General features: G+C 63.0%; 1 protein-coding gene across 1 annotated transcript in view; it reads left to right on the forward strand.

The window, feature by feature from the left end:
• LRP1 (LDL receptor related protein 1) overlaps positions 1–22210 on the forward strand; it is a 70736-nt gene that overhangs the window by 19474 nt on the left and 29052 nt on the right. The window contains exons 7-32 of the mRNA XM_074164826.1: positions 5353–5515; positions 7462–7684; positions 7992–8181; positions 9474–9617; positions 9960–10196; positions 10825–11005; positions 11392–11614; positions 11866–12055; positions 12477–12602; positions 13609–13749; positions 14069–14194; positions 14455–14571; positions 14697–14777; positions 15789–15839; positions 16830–16997; positions 17329–17511; positions 17697–17897; positions 17985–18230; positions 18577–18774; positions 19251–19455; positions 19620–19784; positions 20171–20415; positions 20726–20857; positions 20970–21197; positions 21358–21532; positions 22015–22109. Of these exons, the coding sequence (XP_074020927.1) occupies positions 5353–5515; positions 7462–7684; positions 7992–8181; positions 9474–9617; positions 9960–10196; positions 10825–11005; positions 11392–11614; positions 11866–12055; positions 12477–12602; positions 13609–13749; positions 14069–14194; positions 14455–14571; positions 14697–14777; positions 15789–15839; positions 16830–16997; positions 17329–17511; positions 17697–17897; positions 17985–18230; positions 18577–18774; positions 19251–19455; positions 19620–19784; positions 20171–20415; positions 20726–20857; positions 20970–21197; positions 21358–21532; positions 22015–22109 (4434 nt within the window). The remainder of the gene's footprint in view (positions 1–5352; positions 5516–7461; positions 7685–7991; positions 8182–9473; positions 9618–9959; positions 10197–10824; positions 11006–11391; positions 11615–11865; positions 12056–12476; positions 12603–13608; positions 13750–14068; positions 14195–14454; positions 14572–14696; positions 14778–15788; positions 15840–16829; positions 16998–17328; positions 17512–17696; positions 17898–17984; positions 18231–18576; positions 18775–19250; positions 19456–19619; positions 19785–20170; positions 20416–20725; positions 20858–20969; positions 21198–21357; positions 21533–22014; positions 22110–22210) is intronic.

The following is a 22210-nucleotide window of genomic DNA, read 5'->3' on the forward strand; positions in this document are numbered from 1 at the left end:
AGAAATTCCTCCAGATTATGGTATTATGTAAATGTATCAAACGGATCATTCCCTATAAAAAGGAAAGTAGGAAACCAATGTATTTGAGAAGCCCTGGGGACTGCATTCCTGACGAGCCTCCGTTCCTCTTCTGGAGGCGTTTTTTGAACCGAAACATTCGGCAACTTTTCCAAGCTTTTTTTTTTTTTTTTTTTTTTTTTTTTTTTTTTTTCCCATCGGGAGCCGCGTGTCTCTGGCTCTGCCGGTGCCCGGTGCCCTGGGCCGCCCACCCGGGCTTCTCGCTGGGTGGCGAGTTGGGCAGGGGTCGTGTCCCCCCCCCCCCCCCCGGGCTCGCCCCCGGGCTCTGGCTCCCGTGGGTTTTGCTGGGAGCGGGGGACGCCGTGGGGGTGCCTCGTCTGCGTGGGCTGCGCCGTGGTTTACCCAAGTGCGCCTGTGGCTGGTGGCGCTGCGTCGCTGCTGGGGCTGGTGTTGGGTCCGATCCTCCCTCAGTGAAGCAAAAAATGTGGGCTGTTCTCAGTGGATGCCCTCGGACATAAATATTCTTTTATTTAAAGACGGGGTGCAATTGTCCGCAGCAGAGCTCAGTCCAGCTCTTCTGTCTGTCCCGGGGGCTGGGGCAAGGGGTGAAAATGACAGGACGAGGGGTAATGGTTTTAAATTGGAAGAGGGGAGATGTAGATTAGATATTAGGAGGAAATTCTTTCCTGTGAGGGTGGTGAGGCACTGGAACAGGTTGCCCAGGGAAGCTGTGGATGCTCCATCCCTGGAGGGGTTCAAGGCCAGGCTGGATGGGGCTTGGAGCAACGTGCTCTAGTGGAGGTGTCCCTGCCCAGGGCAGGGGGGTTGGGACTCGATGATCTTTAAGGTCCCTTCCAACTCTGACCATTCTGTGATTCTTGATCAGGGATTCTTTCCTGTGAGGGTGGTGAGACACTGGAACAGGTTGCCCAGAGAAGCTGTGGCTGCCCCATCCCTGGAGGGGTTCAAGGCCAGGCTGGATGGGGCTTGGAGCAATGTCCCTGCCCAGGGCAGGGGGGTTGGAACTCGATGATCTTTAAGGTCCCTTCCAACTCTGACCATTCTGTGATTCTGTGATTCTAAAATGTCTCTCAGGGACCGTTGGTGAGGGATTTCTGTGCCTGGTGTTGGGAGTGGGGAGGTTTCCGGCTGCTTCCAAGGGGAGTCTCGCAAGGAGGGTTCCCGGCAGAGCTGGGACCCTCTCCTGACCAGTGTCCCTGTCCTGCCCTGCTCCAGGGGTGGGATTTCTTCCAGACCACCGCAGCGCAGGGCGCTTAGTGCCAAGCTCTTCCCGCCTTCACCACTAGAGATGGTTTCTGTTCTTCCACGCTGAACTGTGCAAGAGCCAGGGTGAGCTGCTGAGCCACACGCGTCTTAATTGCAGCTGTTTCAGGACTGTGTCGAAATCCCTGTTTTAGTCTGAGAGAAGATTGCGCGTTTCCTTCCTCCTTGTGTCAGGCCACAATTGATGTATTTGCAGACTGCACAGCAACTGATTCATGCGGAGGGAAGTTATGTGCTGGGTCAGCAAAGCTCCTTCCCCAAAAAACCCACAGCCTTGCGGTGTTCGACTGGTCGGGGGGTAAATCGGATGCTCCGTGGCTCGGGTTAAGGGAGGGAGAACCTGTGGCAGGAGCTCCCACGGGCAGCCGTTGAGCTGATGACCCACTGGTGTCGAGGAGCTCTTTGAACGGGACAAGGCGCTCCCAGCCCCGTCGGGCACAGGAGGAGGCTGGAACTGGGAAGGGGGAAGGTTGTTGCTGAGAGTGGGAAGACTTGTAAGGGTTGATGGAGCCAAGAACTTCTGGGGTGGAGATTGGAGGCTTCTGCCGCCTCCTGGGGCAGTTGCTGTCCCCGAGTGTCCCCTGGCAGCACCACGACAGGTCTCAGCTCCATGTCGGAGCAGTCTGGGCTGGAAGGGACACGTGGGAGCCTTCTCCTCCGGCCAGCTGGCCCCAGCGGTGGCTCCTCAGGGCCTGCTGGCCCCAGAGGCTGCTTCAGCTTCTTCCACTGGTGGCCATGGCAAGCAAAGGGGAAAATCCAAGCACATGGATTATTTTGGGGCAGGGCCTTCAGCAAAAGCTTGGTCAGGATCACTCGGTTCGTGTTGAGCATGAAACCAGGAAACATCTGTGTGGGGTGGGTTTCGGAGTTTGCTGAAGTTGCCAGCCCGCCCTCGTTGAGCAACGTGCCTCTTGGCGCCGATGGACTTCTTGGTGCTCCCCCCTGTCCTCCCTGTGTCTGCCCTCTCCCCACGGGGACCTCAACGGTCAGAGCCCTCTTCGACCCGCGGTGTCCCTGGTCTGGCCCCGGAACGTGGCCGGCTGGCGTGGCCCGTGGCTCGCTGGCCTGACGAGCTTCTTCCAGGAAGAGCCTTTAAAGTTGACGTTCCCCGTTCTCTGCCCCCACAAGCTCGTTTTCAAACACGAGCAAATAAATAAATCTTGGGAAATTAGTTTTGCATGTTGCAATTGCTTGCAACGCCCAGCCGTGGTTGAGCAAGGAGGAGGACTCGACGCTGGGATGGGAATTGGTGGGGAGGATGGACTCATCAGCCCCCCCCCCCCCTTTGCTGGGAGCCGTGGGGAGGAGGAGAAGGGGGGTCGCTGCCCCCCGGCTTCTTCCTTCCATGAGTTTTGTTCACAGGAGGGACGGGCTGGTCCCTGATGGTCTTGCCATGGCTCACCGTCCCCAGCACCCGCTGTCCTGCCGGGGGGACACGCGGTGCCGGGTGGGGGGGAGAAGCCCCATCCCTCACTCCTCCCCACTCCCAAAGCCAAATGGTGAGTGGGGGGAGAGCTCTCTGTGGGCTAACGCAAAGGGTTAAAAATAGACATTTGCTAAATTAGCTTCCACTGAAAGTTCAAGAGGAAATCCAGGTTTAGCTGAGGCTAAAAGAAAGGGCTGAAAATAATAATAATAATAAAAACTGATTCCTGCGAAGGAGGGGGGAGGATGGCGAGCAGGGAGAGAAGGAGCAAGCTGAAAAACAAAAGCCTTTGAGGAGGGTAATTCTTTCCAGCTGCAAAAATACAGCCTGGGAGAAGAGCAAGTGCTTGCATCACCCCCAGCTCCCCGGCCCAGTGCTGCTCCGCTCAGAGCCGGGGCCCGGCCGGGAGACCCCCTGGAGACCCCCAGGAGCACCGGGACCCTCGGCCCTGATGGGGAGAGGCGACCGTTGCAGGCTGCGTGCCCCAGGAAGCAAGCAGCTGGAAACCTTGGAAAATAGCTTGTTTTGGCCATTTTCCCTTCTGATTCCTGTTTAGCCTTTGAGCGTGGTGTTGGTGACCTTCCTCCAGCTCGGCGGGACGTGGCCGGTGGAGGTGGCAGCAGCCTGGTGACACCGGGGGCTTTGGGGGGAGCAACGGGAGAGGAGGACCGAGGTGCGGGCGAGCGCTGGTGAGGGGGCGGCAACGGGGAGGAAGGCAGCGAGGAAAAGCCAAAGCCTGTGGCCAGGGGGGTCCATGCCCCGTGTGGGGGGCTCGGGCCCCCGCACCGTCCCACCGGGCGCTCCCCATCCGCCCCGGCTTGGATCGCTCCCCCCAGTCCTGTGACTCTGACTCAGCCGCGCAGGCGCCAGCCAAGACCTGCTTTTTTGGGGAATTCTTGCACATCCCTTCGCCGAAGCGTTTCTCGCCCCAGTGCGTGGCTCTGCCGCCCCCTCCCCTTGCCAGGGGGGTGAATCAGGGCTGGGGGCGAGGGGGACGGCGGGCGGGCGCCCGGCCAGGCAGCGTGACTCAGGCAGACCCACCTTAGAGGCAGAGATGGGCTCTCGCCTGCCCCCGCCACCCCCAGGCACGTTTTTAGGTGATTTTCACTCAGCACAAAAACCTCTTATCGCCAGCGGGCACCCAGGAGCCGTGTTGGGGGGCGCGGGGGCCCTGGCTGGACCGGGAGCCCTGACTTTGCCCCGGACCTGCTGCCAGCTCCGGCACGTTGGGCAGCGCGGCAGGAGCCCTGCGCAGCCTTCGCTTGGGCTGGTTTGATGCTAATTCCTTGGCTCTGGCTGTTTCCACTTGTTTTTACGAGATGCATCAGGCTGGGTGGCGGCTGCGGGCGCCACAGCTTCGCCCTTCCGGAGGGGAGGGCGGCTGGTCACCGGCCGGCCATCACCGCCGGCAGGACGGCCCCGGTCCCGGGGCCCTGACACCAACCGATCGGTGGCGGCGTGTGAGCGAGCTGGCCTGGGTGGCTCGGGGACCTGGGATCGTGCTCAGACAGGGCACCCCCAAACCCCGGGGTCCTCATCAGTTGGGTCTCATCGCAATCCAGGCAGCGCCTCGTGGGGCTGCGGCGGGGAAGGGCTTGACACCACCGGAGTCCTGCGAGCCGGGGAGCGCAGGGCCTTGCAAAATGTCCTGGCTGGATTGATGTTTTCCCTCCCTCTGCTCTCCCCAGCTTCTGCGCTGGTTAATAATTCAGCGGCGTCTGGCCCTGCTCCTCCGGGGCTGTCTGGGTCCCGCTGTCCTCGGGGTGCTCGGGCTGCGGGGTGGCTGCTGCTCCCCCCGTCCCTGCCCCGGCTGCGGTGCCGAGCCGCGGTGCTGGCCCCAGGGTGCTGCTGTGTTGGCGCGGGGGAGGTCCCGAGGGGCACTAACCCTAAGGATGGGCTTCCAAAGCGCTTGGCATCTCCCAGAGCCTCCGGGAGCTGCAGCCCCTCACCCTGGCCTTTGGGGGGACGGGGGGGACGGGATGGGACGTGGGCAGGGCCGGGCACTGACCTGGTTGTGAGGAAGGAATTCAGGTGCGTTGGGTTTATCCCATTTAACAAGCTTTCACTGGTTTAATTAAATACTTAAACACCACGTGCCAGATGCCGTCTCTCACCTGCTGGAGGGCTCGGGGCGTCCTCCCGGCTCCAGACCAGCTCTGCCCGCGCTGCCTTGTCCCCGCGGGGCTCTGCCTCCGGCCGCTGCCGTCCCTCCCTGTGCTGCCCCCGCGCTCGGCAGGCGTTTGCCGTCCCCGTGCTGCTGTTTGAGCCTCTTCCCCCTCTCTGCGACTCCGGGAGCCGACTTTGCCCCCTCCAGCACCCACCTCGCAGACCCTCCCCCTACTCGGGCCGCTGTTCCCGCGGGATGCTCCTCCGGCTGCCTGGGGGGGTGGCAGGTCCCACTCCCTCAGGAGGAGAGGACGGGTGGCTGTGTCGATCCTCGCAGGGTGACCAGATCGCAGCTCCTTCGGGGCTCACACGGCCTCGCTCCTCAGCTCCGTTGGTGCTTGAAATGCCTGGGGGGGGGGGCTGGGAAGCGGTCGGAGACCCCCTGCACCCGCACGCGTGGGGCTCATGGCTCCCTCCTTCCCTGCATAACCTCTCCTCACCCCTCTCTCCCGCCCCAGATGTCGAGCAGATGGCTATCGACTGGCTCACGGGCAACTTCTACTTCGTGGATGACATTGATGACAGGATCTTTGTCTGCAACAAGAACGGAGTCACCTGTGTCACGCTGCTGGACCTGGAGCTCTACAACCCCAAGGGGATAGCGCTGGACCCGGCCATGGGGTAAGAGTCCTGCCGGGGGGCGGGAGGGCTCAGCGTTGCTGCCTGGACCCGCACCGCAGATCTGGGGAGGTGGAAGGAGCCAGGAGGGTCCAGCTGCGGCAGCTCGGTGGGGTGACAGGGGCAGCACTGGAAAAGTGACTCACCCGCCTGCAAGGGCCCCTCTGGGCTTTAGCACCGAGTGAATCGTAGAATCATAGAATCATCCAGGTTGGAAGAGACCCTTGGGATCATCGAGTCCAACCATCTACCCTACTCTACAAAGTTCTCCCCTACACCAGATCCCCCAACACCACATCTAAATGGTTCTTAAACACATCCAGGGATGGTGCCTCGACCCCCTCCCTGGGCAGCCTGTTCCAGTGTCTGATCACTCTTTCTGTGAAAAATTCTTTCCTAATGTTCAGTCTAAACCTACCCTGTTGGAGCTTGAAGCCATTCCCTCTCGTTCTGTCATTAATTACCTGTGTGAAGAGACCAGCACCAACCTCTCTACAGTGTCCTTTCAAGTAGCTGTAGAGAGTGATGAGGTCTCCCCTCAGCCTCCTCTTCCTCATACTAAACAGTCCCAGCTCCTTCAGCCGCTCTTCATATGATTTATTCTCCAGACCCTTCACCAGCTTCGTTGCCCTCCTCTGCACCCGCTCCAGCACCTCGATATCTCTCTTGGATTGAGGTGCCCAAAACTGGACACGATACTCCAGATGTGGCCTCACCAGTGCCGAGTACAGGGGCACAATCGCCTCCCTGCTTCTGCTGGTCACACTATTTCTAATACAAGCCAGGGTGCCGTTGGCTTTCTTGGCCACCTGGGCACCTTGGCCACCTGGGCACACTGCTGGCTCAGTGTTTTCTCTGAGAAAATCACAGCGTTTTCTCTCCCTCAGCTGGGATGGGGGCTGCGTGCTGCAGGGTAGTTGTGGCAGCGGCGTTTTGAGCAGCCCAGTGGCACCAGCCGGTTCTGGAGGAGATGAAGGAGATGTACCTGCCCTTCTCCAGAAGCCCCTCTCCAGAGGGTCGCTCCCCGCTCCGCCTGCCCTGAGCAGCGGCTTTGCCGGTGCTCGGTCCTGCGGGATGGAGCAGGCTGAGGACACGCTGCTGCTTCCAGCTTGTGGCCACGGAGTTACAGTTTCGCGTTGGCTTTTGGGAACCGAAACAGTCAGATACTCACACGCCGCTCTGCTTGTGCCTATTTATACGGGGTGCTGCGGTCGGATGACAACACTCGGGCACTGCCTTTTGCAAAACCCCCGTGCAGGGGGAGGCTGGGGGTGCTGGGCCATCGGAGCAGCTCGGGGCGCGCGGCGGCTGCAGGACCCCGGGAGCGGTGCCCGGTGCGGCCGAGGCCGCGGTGGGCAGAGCAGAGCGGTGCATGAGATCCCACTGGTCCGACCACAGGGTGTCTGAACAAAGAGAGCTGATGTTATTGAGCAGAAAAGTTGAAGTTTTGTTTTTTTTTTTTTTAATAAATAAATATTGCATGGCAGCCTGGAGAGAGACTCTGGCCTAGAACAGGGACGGTGCAGACCATCCTCACGGGTTAAAGTCTCTGAGTTAACACTGAGTTAAAGTCTCTCGGGCTCTGCAGCTGAGACCTGTCACAGCCCGGGTGCTCAGGGCCAGCGGTGCCGAGCCCCGGCTCTGGTCTGTGCTGGGAGCGGCGGCCGCAGGCGGGATGGCAGCCGGGCAGACGTGTCAGGTTGTGTTTTAACATGTCGGCTGGTGGAGGGCCCTGTGCCTCTTCCTGGTGACACTGTCAAATCTTGGCTCAGGCCTCTGCCTACCCGTCTCACACGTCTGCCCTTTGCTGCGGCTCCCTTGAGGTGGACCCTGGCCACCCCGGTGTCCGCAGGCGTGAGGTGGTGCCGCCTGTCCGTCTGCATCCTCCCTCCCTGCTGTCGGACCTGACATCCGGGCTCTGAGCTCCCGCCTTTGCCCTTCTCCTGCAGCAAAGTGTTCTTCACCGACTACGGGCAGATCCCGAAGGTGGAGCGCTGCGACATGGACGGACAGAACCGCACCAAGTTGGTGGACAGCAAGATTGTCTTCCCCCACGGCATCACCTTGGACTTGGTGAACCGGCTGGTGTACTGGGCTGATGCCTACCTGGACTATATTGAGGTGGTGGACTACGAAGGCAAGAACAGACACACCATCATCCAGGGCATCCTGGTGAGTGGGGCTGGAGGGAGGTCAGGGTCGGGGGGGGCCCTTATGGCCAGAGGCAGGTCTGAGCTTGGCCTGCTGGGGGGCGCCGGTCCACGGGCTTGGCTTTGCTGGTCCGGCAAAGAAAAGGTGTGAGCTGCTGAACACCCCCCGGTCCTGCAGCACCCGCCTGCCAAGCCCAACCTCGTGCTCCGAATGCGGCGGGGGCGAGAGCCGTAGGGCAGGATGAGGGGCAGGGGCTGGGGGCTTCGCACGCTTCGGAGGCAGGGTTCTGATGTCTCCTCCTGGTGGGCGCCTGCGCGGTGCCTTCCAGATCGAGCACCTCTATGGGCTGACCGTCTTCGAGAACTACCTCTACGCCACCAACTCGGACAACGCCAACGCCCAGCAGAAAACCAGCGTCATCCGGGTCAACCGCTTCAACAGCACCGAGTACCAGGTGGTGACGCGGGTGGACAAGGGGGGAGCGCTGCACATCTACCACCAGCGGCGCCAGCCCACAGGTGGGACCCCAGAAAAGCAGCTTCTTGGACCCCAGAGGCTGGGTGGGGATGGGGATGGGCTGCACCTTCTGAATTCCCTCTCCCAATGGGGCCAGACACCCAGGACAGGTTCACTTGCCCAGGAGCCTCCATCGGTAGCACCCTGTGGCCCCCCGAGCCATGCTCAGCCCGGGTCTGGCTGTGCCCAGTCGCCCCCAGCTCCCCCATCCCAGGAAGCTCCTGGGCAGGTGGGAACTCGCCATGGGGGGCACTGCCGGAGCCTGCCGGGGGTGCCGAGTGCCGGGCAGGCCGAAATGTGCTGGCCCAGGGACAGGGATAGAGGAGCCATCTGCCCGGCTGTGGTCCACGGGGACTCCCGGAGCTGCCCCCCGCCTCTGCCGGGGGCTGGTGGGGGATTCCTGCTCCCCAGCAGCCACACGCCAGCCTCTCGCTGGGCGGCCGCACACCCCAGGGTGCCCCCGGCCCCTGCCGTCGCTCCATCTCCTCCTGCGAGACGTGGTGGCCTTCCCCGCGGGCCGGGCGGCCGCGCTGCGTGATTGATTGATCACGTCTCGCTGGAGAGTGCAGGGATGTCGGAGCAGATGTGGCATCTTGAATTATTAATGGCTCTCTCTCTCGCGGTGCCCTCACGCTCTCGGCCCCCGCTGCCGGCGTGTTTGCCCTCCGACCGGAGCCGCGCGCTCCCGGCACCGAGGGATTTCAAGGGAGTTGAGAGGTTGTGGAGCTGCGGGCGCCGTCCTCGCCCCGCGCCTGTCCCTCTCCGCCTGCTCCACCCCCAGCACCTTCCTGCAGTTAATCAATTTACTCGTTTAAAATCCTTTTAGCGTTTGCAGCCTGCTTGGCATTTTCTAGAATATAAAACTAATCAGGAGATTTCCGAGCGGTGAAGGAGCGTGATTAAGGGGGCTCTCTGGTCCCCGTGCCGGGGCTCATCCTGCCCGCAGCTGGGCAGCCCCGCTCTCCCCATGGCCCGTGAGGGGTGGGCTGGCAGGAGGGAGGCAGCGTGGCTCAGTGGCCGTGGCTTTGTGCTGGGACGTGCCGTGCTGGTTTCTGCTCCGCAGGGATCCTGCATCTTGGGCAGGTCCTTTCCCATCTCTGCCTTGTCTGTCCTGTGCAATGCTCAGCCCCTGGCTGACCCTCCGGGAGCTCCAGGAGGAAGGGTCCCTCTAAAGCACCCACGAGACCTTCTCCGCCTCCCCGCGGTTGCAGACTAGTGTCCCCTGGCCACCGGGACCTGCCTCTGCGCTGCTCTGGTTGCCCCCGGGTGCTGGAGCCCGCGCTCTGTGTTGCAGTGAGGAGCCATGCCTGCGAGCCGGACCAGTTCGGCAAACCGGGAGGCTGCTCCGATATCTGCCTCCTTGGGAACAGTCACAAGACCCGAACCTGCCGGTGCCGCTCCGGGTTCAGCCTTGGCAGCGACGGGAAATCCTGCAAAAGTGAGTCCTGGCCCTCTCTGGAGAGCTGCGGGGGGACACGAGGGGACCCCTCTGGGAGGGTCTGGGGTGGGCAGAGGCGTTTGTGCCGGGCGACTGGGAGCACACGGGCCCAGGGGCAAGCAGAGCTTTTCAGTTCCCTCCCTCCCAGTTGCAAACACCCCTTTCCTTCCTGGCCTAAGCTGTGGGCTGCCCTCTGGGCTCTGGGGTCCCTGCAGACCCGTAGGGTGCAGGGGCAAGTTGCCTCCTCCTCTGGCCTCATAAAAGCCCCGGTGCCATCAGGCTGCCCACCCCCAGCGCGCCCTGGCACAGCTGGTGGCAATGGCTCTCCCCGTCTCTCTGCAGAGCCCGAGCACGAGCTGTTCCTGGTGTACGGGAAGGGGCGGCCGGGCATCATCCGCGGGATGGACATGGGGGCCAAGGTGCCGGACGAGCACATGATCCCCATCGAGAACCTCATGAACCCCCGAGCGCTGGACTTCCATGCTGAGACGGGCTTCATCTACTTCGCTGACACCACCAGCTACCTCATCGGGCGCCAGAAGATCGACGGCACGGAGCGAGAGACCATTCTGAAGGATGGTGCGTGGCCGGGGGGGCCTGGTCTGGTCCCTCCCCAGCGTGGTCAGCCCCCGGGAGCTGGCAGCAATGGCCATTTCCTCATCTGATGGCAGCGCTTCTGTCCTCTCCCTTGTGTCTTTAACCCTTAAAACTGAGGTTTGAAGCTGTTGTTTGGGTTTATCTGCAGAGGGCTATTGAGAGACAGGTACAGAGCATGTGCCCCAGCAGAGGCAGGAGAGGGACCCCTGTCCCTGGATGTCCCCCTCCTGCCTGAGCTGGCCCACCCTGATCCGCTCAGGTGGGAAGAGGAGGGAGGGATGGGGGATCCTCAGGCAGGGTCCCTGGGCTCAGTGCGGTGGCCGATCCGTCCCCACGCTGCCGGACGAGCACGTTTGTGTCACCTTGGGGTGAACCAGCCAAGGATGCTCCTGAATTTGGCTTTTTCCAGCCCAGGCTCCCTGTGGCTGCGGTACCTCTGGGGGAGCTGCCTGTGCCGGGGCTGGGGGCGTCTGTCATCGCTGACGGCTTGAGTTGGGGTCGGGTGGTGCCGAATGCTCTGAGAATCATATGGGGCTGTCGCTTCCACTTCTCATCTTCCCGCTGCCGCCCAGCCCCGGTGACAAGCGCCTGCTCCTGCTTTTCCCCAAAGGCATCCACAACGTGGAAGGCATCGCTGTGGACTGGATGGGGAACAACCTGTACTGGACAGATGACGGCCCCAAAAAGACCATCAGTGTGGCTCGGCTGGAGAAGGCCGCCCAGACGCGGAAGACGCTGATCGAGGGGAAGATGACCCACCCCCGCGCCATCGTGGTGGACCCCCTGAACGGGTGCGGGCACCTGGGCGAGCAGGGCTGGCTCGCGGGAGGGCCAGGACCAGCAGGGACCTGTAGGGCTGGCAGCTGGGCTCCCAGCTCCCGCGTCTCCGAGCGTTCGCGGTGGCTCCCGAGCTGTGCCAGCGGGGACAGGCAGCAGCTCTGGCGGCGACGATGGCAGCGCGGCGGCTTCAGCCTGGGCTCTCAGAGGCGCTGGCGTGGCTGGGAGGGCCGTCGGGCCATTGCGTTGGGCTGGGGCCTGGCGGTGGGACCTTCCCTGGCTTGTGCCCTGCGAGCAGCCATAGAGTTCACACCCGGTTCGGTGGAGGCAGAGCTGGTCGCTCCTCAGATGAGTGGTGGGGTGGGCTCTGAGCCTCCGTAACACTCAGTGTCCGTGGCAGGTGGATGTACTGGACAGACTGGGAGGAGGACCCCAAGGACAGCAAGAGGGGCAAGATTGAGAGAGCCTGGATGGACGGTTCCAACCGCAACATCTTCATCACCTCCAAGACTGTGCTGTGGCCCAACGGGCTGAGCCTGGACATCCCAGCCAAGATCCTCTACTGGGTGGATGCTTTCTATGACCGCATCGAGATGGTCTATCTCAACGGCACCGAGAGGAAGGCAAGTGGAGACCCCACTGGCTCTCAGACGCCGGTCGCCCCAGAGCTGGGGCTGTGGGTAGCCAAGCCATTGCCTCTGCTGGCCACATCCACTCTGGGTCTGCTCGGCAGATGGCTGGCCACCTTCAGCCATGCTCCCCTGCCACCTGTCCCCTCCTCTCCCCTTCCAACGTCCCTTGCCCTGTCCTGCCCACGCGGGGTTTGCCCGGGAGCCCGCCCCAGCTAACGACGAGCCTCTCCGTCTCCCTGCAGATCGTGTATGAGGGACCTGAGCTGAATCACGCCTTCGGGCTGTGCCACTACAGCAGCTTCCTCTTCTGGACCGAGTACCGCAGCGGCAGCATCTACCGGTTGGACCAGACCTCCAAGGTGGTGAGCCTGCTCCGGAACGAGCGCCCACCCATCTTCGAGATCCGGATGTATGACGCACAGCAGCAGCAAGGTGCTGGGGCCACCTCTGCCTGGCACCGTGGGGACTTGCCACGCATGAGGGAATGGGGGGGACTGGAAGAGGGATGGGGCTGGGGAGCAGGAGACGAGGAAGTGCCTTCCCTTCCCCTTGGCTGTATCCCTGCCTGTCTGTCCATCCCCACGCACCCTGTCTTTCTGCTGTGGCTCATCCCCCACCCTTCCAGCCTTTCCTCTTTCTCCCCCTCCCTCCCTGCCTGATGGGCTTCCTGGTTTTATGTCCCCTGAGGGGTCCCCACTGCCTTGCATGGCCTGATGAACTGGGGTCTCCAGCTGGGCTCCAACTGTGGAGCCTGTTGAGGGAGTCCAGGGGGCTGGGGGCAGCCAGCAGCCCCCTGTGGGTCAGCAGGGTTCCCTGAAGTCCCCTTCTCCTCACCCCTGCCTTGCCTCTGCAGTGGGCTCCAACAAGTGCCGCGTGAACAACGGGGGCTGCAGCAGCCTGTGCCTGGCCACCCCCCGGGGCCGTCAGTGTGCCTGTGCCGAGGACCAGATCCTGGGACCGGACTCTGTCACCTGCCAGGGTAGGCAGTCCCAGGGCCTGGGGACCCCCCTCCCTGAGGGATGGTGGGGACGCGGGGTCTGTGGCTCCGCTCTGGCCCATCGGCGGTGACGCCATGGTGGTGGGAGGCTGCCCGGGGCGCAGGGAGGTGGGTGGTGGGAGTCTGCAGATGAATCACAAACTGGCTCCGGTTCCTTCTCTTGCACGATGGCAGCGGTTCAGCCGCTGGCCCAGGGACACGGGTGGGAATCCCTGGTGGGGGTTGTTGCACTGATGATGTGCAACCAGGAGCGGCTGAGGGAGCTGGGGGTGTTCAGCCTGCGGAAAAGGAGGCTGAGGGGAGACCTTCTCGCTCTCTACAACTGCCTGAAAAGAGGGTGTAGCCGGGGGGTTCAGTCTCTTCTCCCAAGGAACAGCCGATGGGACAAGAGGAAACGGCCTCAAGTTGCGCCAGGGGAGGTTTAGGATGGATATTAGGAAAAATTTTACACTGAAAGGGTTGTCAAGCCTTGGAAGAGGCTGCCCAGGGACGTGGTGGAGTCACCATCCTTGGAAGTATTTAAAAGCTGGGCAGATGTGGATGGTTTGGTGATGGTTTTTGTCAGTGTTGGGTTGATGGTCGGACTCGATGATCTGAAAGGTCCCTTCCAACCTGGGCAATTCCATGATTCTGTGATTCTAGCTGTGTCCGACGCTGCCCACGCAGTCGGGGCAGGTTCGCTCTGCAGCCAGTGTCGGGGAGAGCCAGGGCCCGGGTGGGCAGCCTGGGCGGTACCGAGCTTTGCCGGCTTAAATGAGAGGGGTGAAGCTCTGCTGGCGCTGCCCGTGGATCCAGGCTGAGCCAGGGTCTCTCCAACTTCCAACCCAAACCATTCTGTGGTTCTACAAGTGTCTGTGTGCGCTCTCAAGGCTGCTGGGCAGTCGTGCAGACATCCTGCCAGCCCAGGGACACGGGACTGTCCTCGCTGCTGCCTTGCACTTGGTCACTTGGTTAAAATCGTCCCCTCCCTTTGTTTTTCCCTTGCCAGCCAACCCGTCCTACATCCCCCCTCCGCAGTGCCAGCCCGGGGAGTTCGCTTGCAAGAACAACCGCTGCATCCAGGAGCGCTGGAAATGCGATGGGGACAACGACTGCCTGGACAACAGTGACGAAGCCCCTGAGCTCTGCCGTGCGTAGCCACCTCCTCCATGGTGGGATAGAGGTTTACGTGCTCCTGGGGCTGCAGGATTCCAGCTAAACTTCCCCCCGATATGGGGCCAGTGGCTGGGATGGGGTCAGGCAGCCAGGACCCTGCGTCCACTCCCCAGCTCTAGGAGGGGAGCGGGCTCAAGTGGTTGAGGGGGTAAACGGTGATTAGGATCCTGGATCCCCAGTCTGTCTGAGGCTCCCTGCCCTTTTCTGCCTCAGTTTTTCTCTCTCCCAGCCACGGAGGAGGAACGAGGGTGGGATGGAGGGGGCCAGGTCCTGAGCGTGTGTCTCCCCTGCAGACCAGCACACCTGCCCCTCGGACCGCTTCAAGTGCAAGAACAACCGCTGCATCCCCAACCGCTGGCTCTGCGATGGGGACAATGACTGTGGGAACAACGAGGACGAGTCCAACTCCACCTGCTCAGGTGAGGAGCCATCCTCGTCCTCGGGAGCAGAGGGAGAGCTCGCTCTGCTGTAACGAGCCGCAGCCTTTGCCGTTCCCTGCGAGCTGCCAGGATGAGGCCAAGGTTTCGGAGCCTCGCACATCCCTGCTGCCCACCTTGTGACCAGTCTGGCTTCTGCGCCTGTGCCTCGCAGGAGCCCTGGGGGATTGTTCCCCACCTTTCCCCCAGCAAAACAAGGCACCAGCAGCCACTAAAGCTCTGTCTGTCTCTCCCTGGGCCAGCTCGGACCTGCTCCCCCAACCAGTTCTCCTGTGCCAGCGGGCGCTGCATCCCCATCTCCTGGACGTGCGACCTGGACGATGACTGCGGGGACCGCTCTGACGAGTCTGCCTCCTGCGGTGAGCCGGGCTGGGCGCTTTGGGGGAGCGCTGCTCCTCACCCCGCCGTGGGGCAGAGGCACCGGTGGGGATTTGGGGCACAGGGTGTCTCCCCAGCACTGATGGTGCCTCTGCCTCCTCCACAGCCTACCCGACCTGCTTCCCCCTGACACAGTTCACCTGCAACAACGGCCGCTGCATAAACATCAACTGGCGCTGTGACAACGGTAAGGACCACAGCCCCGCCGCTGCCAGGGGGTCACAGCCAGGGACGGCGAGACCAGACGCAGGGGTGCCAGCCTAGCGGGGGACCCTGTTCCTGCAAGGGCCGTTTCTCAACCTCGTGCTAAACAGCAGAACCCGGGCCCTGAAGGGCGGAGGCATTAGCTGAAGCTCTAAGCACATCCCGCAGCACCGAGACCCACATTTTCCTTGGCTGCCCTTGGGGGGAGCGTGTGTTGCAGGAAGAGCCTGGCAGGGATGGCTTCAGCAGACCTTGGCGTTCTTTGCACGGTGGCCAAAACTCTGCCCCGGTGCTTGAGATGACTGTGGAGTGGCCTGTGCTGCTGGTGGGGCCGAGCCAGGTCCCGTCGCCCAGGGAAGGCAGGAGAGGTCTCCCAGCGAGCTCAGGTCTGAGCTCAGGTCTGTTCCCAGGACCAGGCCTGGGAGAGAGGGTTTACCCCGAGGCTGCTTTCCTTCCCCAGAGGTTTATTTCAGTCTTTCTAGCAGCTCTGCCTCATTAGGTTTAATTAGTGGCTTCAGAGCAGGTGAGGCACGTTCAGAGCCGCAGAGTGCAGGAGGTTTGTGGGGAGCTGCAGGTGCAGGTCCCTCCCTGGGGTCTTCCTGAGCAAGTGGCCTCTCCCTCCTGCGGCAGCCCCACCTCGGAGGGCTCTTTTCCTGGGGATTCACCAGCGCTGGCCACCGGGCACTGACCATGGCCTTGGCGTGGAGCAGCTCCGTGCCCCCACGAGCCTCCCCAGGCACCCACGGGGCAGGAGCTGCAGCACCGAGGGGCTCCCAGCCCGGTTGCCCCGGGCTCCCCGGCACCCTCCGCTGCTTCTGGTCTCGCCTCCCGGGCGCTCGCGGTGCCTGCGCAGCCTCTCTGTGTCCCCTCTCCGTGTCCACGTCCGCGTCCCGGCGTCAGCGTGTTTTTGTGCCGCTCTCTGTGCGTGTGCTGTGTCGTGTTGTTGTGTTTGTCATTGTGCCCACTCTCCTGTCTGGTTGGTTCTGTGTTTCAGAAAAAGATTGTGGGGATGGCTCTGACGAAAAGAACTGTCCAAAGCCTACCGGTTAGTGCATAGATCAACATGCACCAGACCCCCAACCTGGCCCCACGCAGCCCCCAAACCTGCCCCCTCCAGAGTGCTGCCAGCCCTCATGGGCTGCTCCTCCAGACACTGGCAATGCCCCCCCGTGTTCTCCAACAATGCCCCCCCGTGTTCTCCAGCAATGCCCCCCACTCTCTGGCAATGCCCCCCGCCCTCCAGCAGCGGGAGGGATGTGCTGGGTGCTGGGGAGCAAAGCCGATGTCCCTCCCAGCTCACCGAGGGAAGCTTCTCTTGGTGGGAGCCCAGAGAGCTCGGGGTCTGCTGCTGCTGGTGGTGCAGCGACGCGGCGGTGGCGGTGCCATTGTCCCCGTGCCCGTTGTGAGCTCCCCGGTGCTGGGGGAGGCAAAGGCCCTTTCCCGAGCTCAGACAGGGCATCCGCAGCGGAGCAGGGCGCTGTGGGGATCCCAGGGCAGGCGGAGGGGCTGCATTGCCAGTGTCGCACCACCGACAGTGCCTGTCAGCGGGTGATGGGGTTTCCTCCAGGCAAGCTGACACCCCCCCAATTGGCCGTACCAGCCCATCTCCCCATGGATGTGCCCTGTAAAGGAGCCCACCAGCCCCCCCCAGCTCCGCTCCCCCTGTGGAGCGGAGCATCCCCCTTGGGGCTGGGCGCCCTCCCAGCCTCCCCAGGTACATGGATGATCTATGCAGTTTCTGTGTTTCATTTTTCTCTGTGCGCTGCTGGTGCTGTGGCTGCGCCTGCAGCGTGTCGGGGGGGCGGGAGGGCCGGGGGGGGGCCAGGGGCTCTCTGTTCAACCAGGCCTCTCCCGCGGGGATCCCACCGTGTCCTGTCTGCCGGTGTGGTCCGTCTGATCCCTGTCGTTCCCCGCTTTCCCTGGCCGCCTCTGGCAGGGGGGTCTCTGCCTTCCTCCCTCCTGCCGTGTCTCCACCAGCCCCCCCTGGCCGGCTGGGCACCCTCTGAGCCCCTTCCCGCTCCCCTTCCCTCTCCAGACAACGACTGCGGGGACAACAGCGACGAGGCGGGCTGCAGCCACTCCTGCTCCAGCAACCAGTTCAAGTGCAACAGCGGGCGCTGCATCCCCGTGCACTGGACCTGCGACGGGGACAATGACTGTGGGGACTACAGCGACGAGACCCACGCCAACTGCACCAACCAGGGTGAGTCCCCGACCCTGTGCCGCTGCTTGGTGTGTGTCCCCCTGGTCCTACCCTGGGAGGGAGGGAGGGAGGGAGCGGCAGATGGACCCTCCTGGGCATCAGCCCCACTGCCATCCTGCCTGGAGAGCCAAACCTCCCCTGGGCAGAGCCCCACCTGCCAGGCAGGAGATCCTGCAGCCTGCTCTGCCCACCCTGGGTGCCCAGATACCCCCCTGCTGCACCTCTGGGTGCCTTCAGGCTGACCGCCCCGTCCTCCTCCCGCCCCCTGAGCTCGCCTGGTTCCCAGCTCCTGGGGCCAAGGCAGTGAGCAGGTGCCTGTGCCCCCCAACAGCCACGCGCCCGCCCGGGGGTTGCCACACGGATGAGTTCCAGTGCCGGCTGGATGGGCTCTGCATCCCCATGCGCTGGCGCTGCGACGGCGACACCGACTGCATGGACTCCAGTGACGAGAAGAACTGCGAGGGGGTCACCCACGTCTGCGACCCCAACGTCAAGTTTGGCTGCAAGGACTCAGGTGAGAGCAGGGGAGGGGGAACTGCTGTCCCTTGTCCCCTCTGACCCGGGGAAGGGGCTGGGACCTGCCTTGGCTCGGTGGGTTGGGGACAGGGATGCCAGCTCTGGGGCCGCCAGAACCCTGAGTGCCTGAAATAATGTCTCCTCCACATCTGATCTGCCCCCTCCTCGCTCCCCCCTGGGCAGCCCGCTGCATCAGCAAGGCCTGGGTCTGTGACGGGGACAGTGACTGCGAGGACAACTCGGACGAGGAGAACTGTGAGTCGCTGGTGTGCAAACCCCCCTCCCACACCTGCGCCAACAACACCTCCATCTGCCTCCCCCCCGAGAAGCTCTGCGACGGCTCCGACGACTGCGGGGACGGCTCTGACGAGGGCGAGCTTTGTGGTGAGCGTGGAGCTGGGTGCCGGGATGCGGGGTGTCCCCCGGCCGGCAGCGGGACGAGGACCTGACGAGCGCATCCTCTCTCCACAGACCAGTGCTCCCTGAACAACGGCGGCTGCAGCCACAACTGCACCGTGGCCCCCGGCGAGGGCATCGTCTGCTCCTGTCCCCTGGGTATGGAGCTGGGCTCGGACAACAAAACCTGCCAGATCCAGAGCTACTGTGCCAAGCACCTCAAGTGCAGCCAGAAGTGTGAGCAGGACAAGTACAACGTCAAGTGCTCCTGCTACGAGGGCTGGATGCTGGAACCCGATGGCGAGAGCTGCCGCAGCCTGGGTGCGTGCGGGGGGGCTGCAGGGGCTGGCAGCATCGCTCCAGATCCCTCTGATGGGGGTGCCTCCCAACTCTCGGACGTGGCAGCAGCGGAGCTGAGGACTGTGGGGATGGACGTGCCAGATCCTGGGGGGATCTGCCTGCTGATGGTGGACCCCTCGCTGTCCCCACCTGGCACGAGCTGCCCTTCACGGTGCAGGGGTGTGGGTGGTCCCAAAGCTGGGGCTGGGGCCAGGAGCCAGGGACACCTTCCACCCATGGGTATGGGGACCCTTGGTCCCATGCAGCCCCTGCTAGTCACTCCTGCCTTGTCTGTGCCCCCCTTCTGACCCTGCCCTGCTTCCCTCAGACCCCTTCAAGCCGTTCATCATATTCTCCAACCGCCACGAGATCCGCCGCATTGACCTGCACCGGGGTGACTACAGCGTCCTGGTCCCCGGGCTGCGCAACACCATCGCTTTGGACTTCCACCTCAACCAGAGCTCGCTGTACTGGACCGATGTGGTGGAGGACAAAATCTACAGGGGAAAGCTGCTGGAGAATGGGGGTGCGTAGCCCTGGGAGCCTGGAGCAAGCTGGGGGGGGCAGACGGGTGGGAAATCGGGGGTGCAGTTCTGGGATAGGGTGCTGGCAGTGACTCCTTGGCACCCCACGCTGGAACCCACAGCTCCTCTAGTGATCCCGTTCTGCTCTCCAAAGTTGCTTATTATGTAGGAGTGAATTAGCATTCCCAGCACTTCCCTAATGGTAATTGCAGCCCAGCAGCTGGGAGCACAAAGCCGGGCCCCCTCCTCATCAGTGCTGCAGAGCCGCGGGAGGGGACACCCGCAGAGAGAGCCCAGCGCCGGGCCACAGACGTGGGGCTGAATCCTTTGGGGCTCAGACCCTGTCTGCGAGAGAAGGTCCCCCATGTCAGTGAACCCGGCCAGGCTGTGGGGAGCTGCTCAGGACTGGGGTGCGATGGTGGTGGGTGGGCCAGGGGGGAGGCACCGGGCTGAGCCCTCCCGGTGCTGTGTCCTGCAGCTCTGACCAGCTTCGAGGTGGTGATACAGTATGGGCTGGCCACCCCCGAGGGGCTGGCCGTGGACTGGATCGCTGGCAACATCTACTGGGTGGAGAGCAACCTGGACCAGATTGAGGTGGCCAAGCTGGATGGCACCATGCGAACCACACTGCTGGCCGGGGACATCGAGCACCCCCGGGCCATCGCCCTGGACCCCCGCTACGGGTAAGGCAGGAGGGGACATGGGTCACCAGGACTCAATGGCACCCTTGCAGAGGAACCAGGCCACGGGCTCTTGTCTGAGCGTGCACCCTACTGCCGATCCGGGAGGCAGAGCTTGGTGTCCCCGTGTCCCCGTGCTGACTGTCCCCGTTCCCTGTCCCTCGCAGGATCCTCTTCTGGACTGACTGGGATGCCAGCCTGCCCCGCATCGAAGCCGCCTCCATGAGCGGCGCAGGCCGGCGCACCATCCACAAGGAGACGGGCTCGGGGGGCTGGCCCAACGGGCTCACTGTCGACTACCTGGAGAAGCGCATCCTCTGGATCGACGCCAGGTAGGACCCGGACACCATCTCCTCCCCGTCACCTCCGGACCCCGGCCCCCTCCCCATCCCTCCTGGCTCTGGCACCTTCCCCCTCCCTTCTGTCTTGTTCTGATGTTTGTCTGCCGGGCTGGGAGCGAAAGCCTTTGCTCCGTGGGGTCTGTTTGTCTCTGCAACACGTTCCAGTCTTTGCTCTGGGTTTTCTCCTCTGCGGGGACTGCGATTCCTGGTGTAAATCAGCAATTGGCCTCCTCCGCAGCAGCATGAACCAGAGCAGAGGAGGCAGCAGCTTAGACCCCGTGGGTTGTTGCTGTTGGGTTAAAGAAGCCTTTGCCTGTGCCTGGTAGCCCTTGGCCAGCCCCGTGCCTGCTCTCAGCCCTTCTCTCTGCCGGGCGCAGGTCCGATGCCATCTACTCAGCCCTGTACGACGGGACGGGGCACATTGAGGTTCTACGGGGACACGAGTACCTGTCACATCCTTTCGCCGTCACCCTCTATGGGGGTGAGGTCTACTGGACCGACTGGCGCACCAACACGCTGGCCAAGGCCAACAAGTGGACAGGGCACAACGTGACGGTGGTGCAGAGGACCAACACGCAGCCGTTTGACCTGCAGGTGTATCACCCCTCCCGGCAGCCCCTGGGTGAGTCCTGGGGAGGCGGAGGCAGCGGGATGGGGAGGGGGATGGCGCGGTGGGGAGATGGTGCCGGTGCTTGGAGCATCACGTGGGAGCTGATCCCACCCCCATGGCTGCCCCTTCTCACCCCCCACTGAGCTGGAGGTCTCCGCTGTGGCCCTGGCCAGTCAGCAGAGAAGTGTCCTGGGGTGATGAGGCTGACGGGTCAGAGCTCCTCGATGGGGCAGGAAGGGTCTGGAAGGTTTGCAGCTCTCTGGGGCCCATGGGTCAGTGTCCCCTGGAACAGGGACATCACTGAGTCTTATCCCTTTTGCAGCTCCAAATCCCTGTGAAGCCAACGGGGGCAAAGGGCCGTGTTCCCACCTCTGCCTCATCAACTACAACCGCACGCTGTCCTGTGCCTGCCCCCACCTCATGAAGCTGGACAAGGACAACACGACCTGCTATGGTAGGGGTCTGCCCGGGCCACCTTGGGGCAGGGAGGACAAGTGGGTGCTTCGGCACCAGCTCTGCAGACCAGGCTGAGGTCCCACAATTGCCCCTCTCATCCTTCTCCCCAGAGTTTAAGAAGTTCCTGCTGTACGCGCGGCAGATGGAGATCCGCGGTGTGGACATCGACAACCCCTACTACAACTACATCATCTCCTTCACGGTGCCCGACATCGACAATGTCACGGTGGTGGACTACGACGCCGTGGAGCAACGCATTTACTGGTCTGATGTCCGCACCCAGACCATCAAGAGAGCTTTCATCAATGGCACCGGCGTAGAGACCGTCGTCTCTGCGGGTGAGTGTGGAGGAGCATCGCCTCACATGGCTGCTCCCGTCAGGTCCCAGAGCCACCAACCCTCCAGGGGCTTCGGCTCCATGAGATCAGCTCTTCATCTGAGCATCATCCCAGCCCCATTCTCACCATTAACGAGTCTCCCTTCTCCGTTGCCTTTCAGACCTGCCCAACGCTCACGGCCTCTCTGTGGATTGGGTTTCCAGAAACCTCTTCTGGACCAGTTACGATGCCAACAAGAAGCAGATCAACGTCGCCCGGCTGGACGGCTCCTTCAAGAATGCGGTGATCCAGGGGCTGGACAAGCCTCACTGCCTGGTGGTTCACCCCCTCCGGGGGTAAGTCTCCGAGGGGACGCGGTGCCAGCGGGCGCGGGGTCAGGGTGGGAGCGTCGGAGGAGGAGGGGGTGTCTGCGCAGACACACGTGTGAGTGCGCGTGACGGGGCCCGTGCGCAGCGGAGGAGAGAACAGGTTGCTCTCCCGGTGTGTCAGCGCGTGTGGGAGGTGTGTGAGAGGAGACGGGAGGCGTGCGAAGGAGAACAGGCTGCGGATAAGTGTGCGTCCACGAACGTGTGCCAGGCCGGGTGTGCACGGGGGCTCTGCTGGGCAGGGCTGGGGAGTGCTCACGATCACCAAACCCCCTCCTGGAGGCGAGGAGGCCGTGGGGCTGCCCGGGCTGGTGAGAGGGGAAAGGGGCCAGCGTGGGCTGGAGGGGAGCCTAGAGAGCAGGCGGGGGTGTCGGGGGCTGGGGGGCACAGAGCTAGGCCATCTCCATGGAGCTGTTGGAGCTGCCGTGCTCAGTGTCCCCTCACCGGTTCAGGAAGCTCTACTGGACAGATGGGGACAACATCAGTGTGGCCAACATGGACGGCAGCAACCGCACGCTCCTCTTCACCAACCAGAAAGGGCCTGTTGGTATGGACCCCCCGTCCCCTCTGCTACCACCCCACCTTGCAGCACCTTTGCTGGCTCTAAAAGCTTGAACTCTGGCCACCCCGGCTCCCTGGGGGGCTGAT

The sequence above is a fragment of the Numenius arquata genome, chromosome 29 (assembly GCF_964106895.1).
Source record: "Numenius arquata chromosome 29, bNumArq3.hap1.1, whole genome shotgun sequence".
Classification (NCBI taxonomy): domain Eukaryota; kingdom Metazoa; phylum Chordata; class Aves; order Charadriiformes; family Scolopacidae; genus Numenius; species Numenius arquata.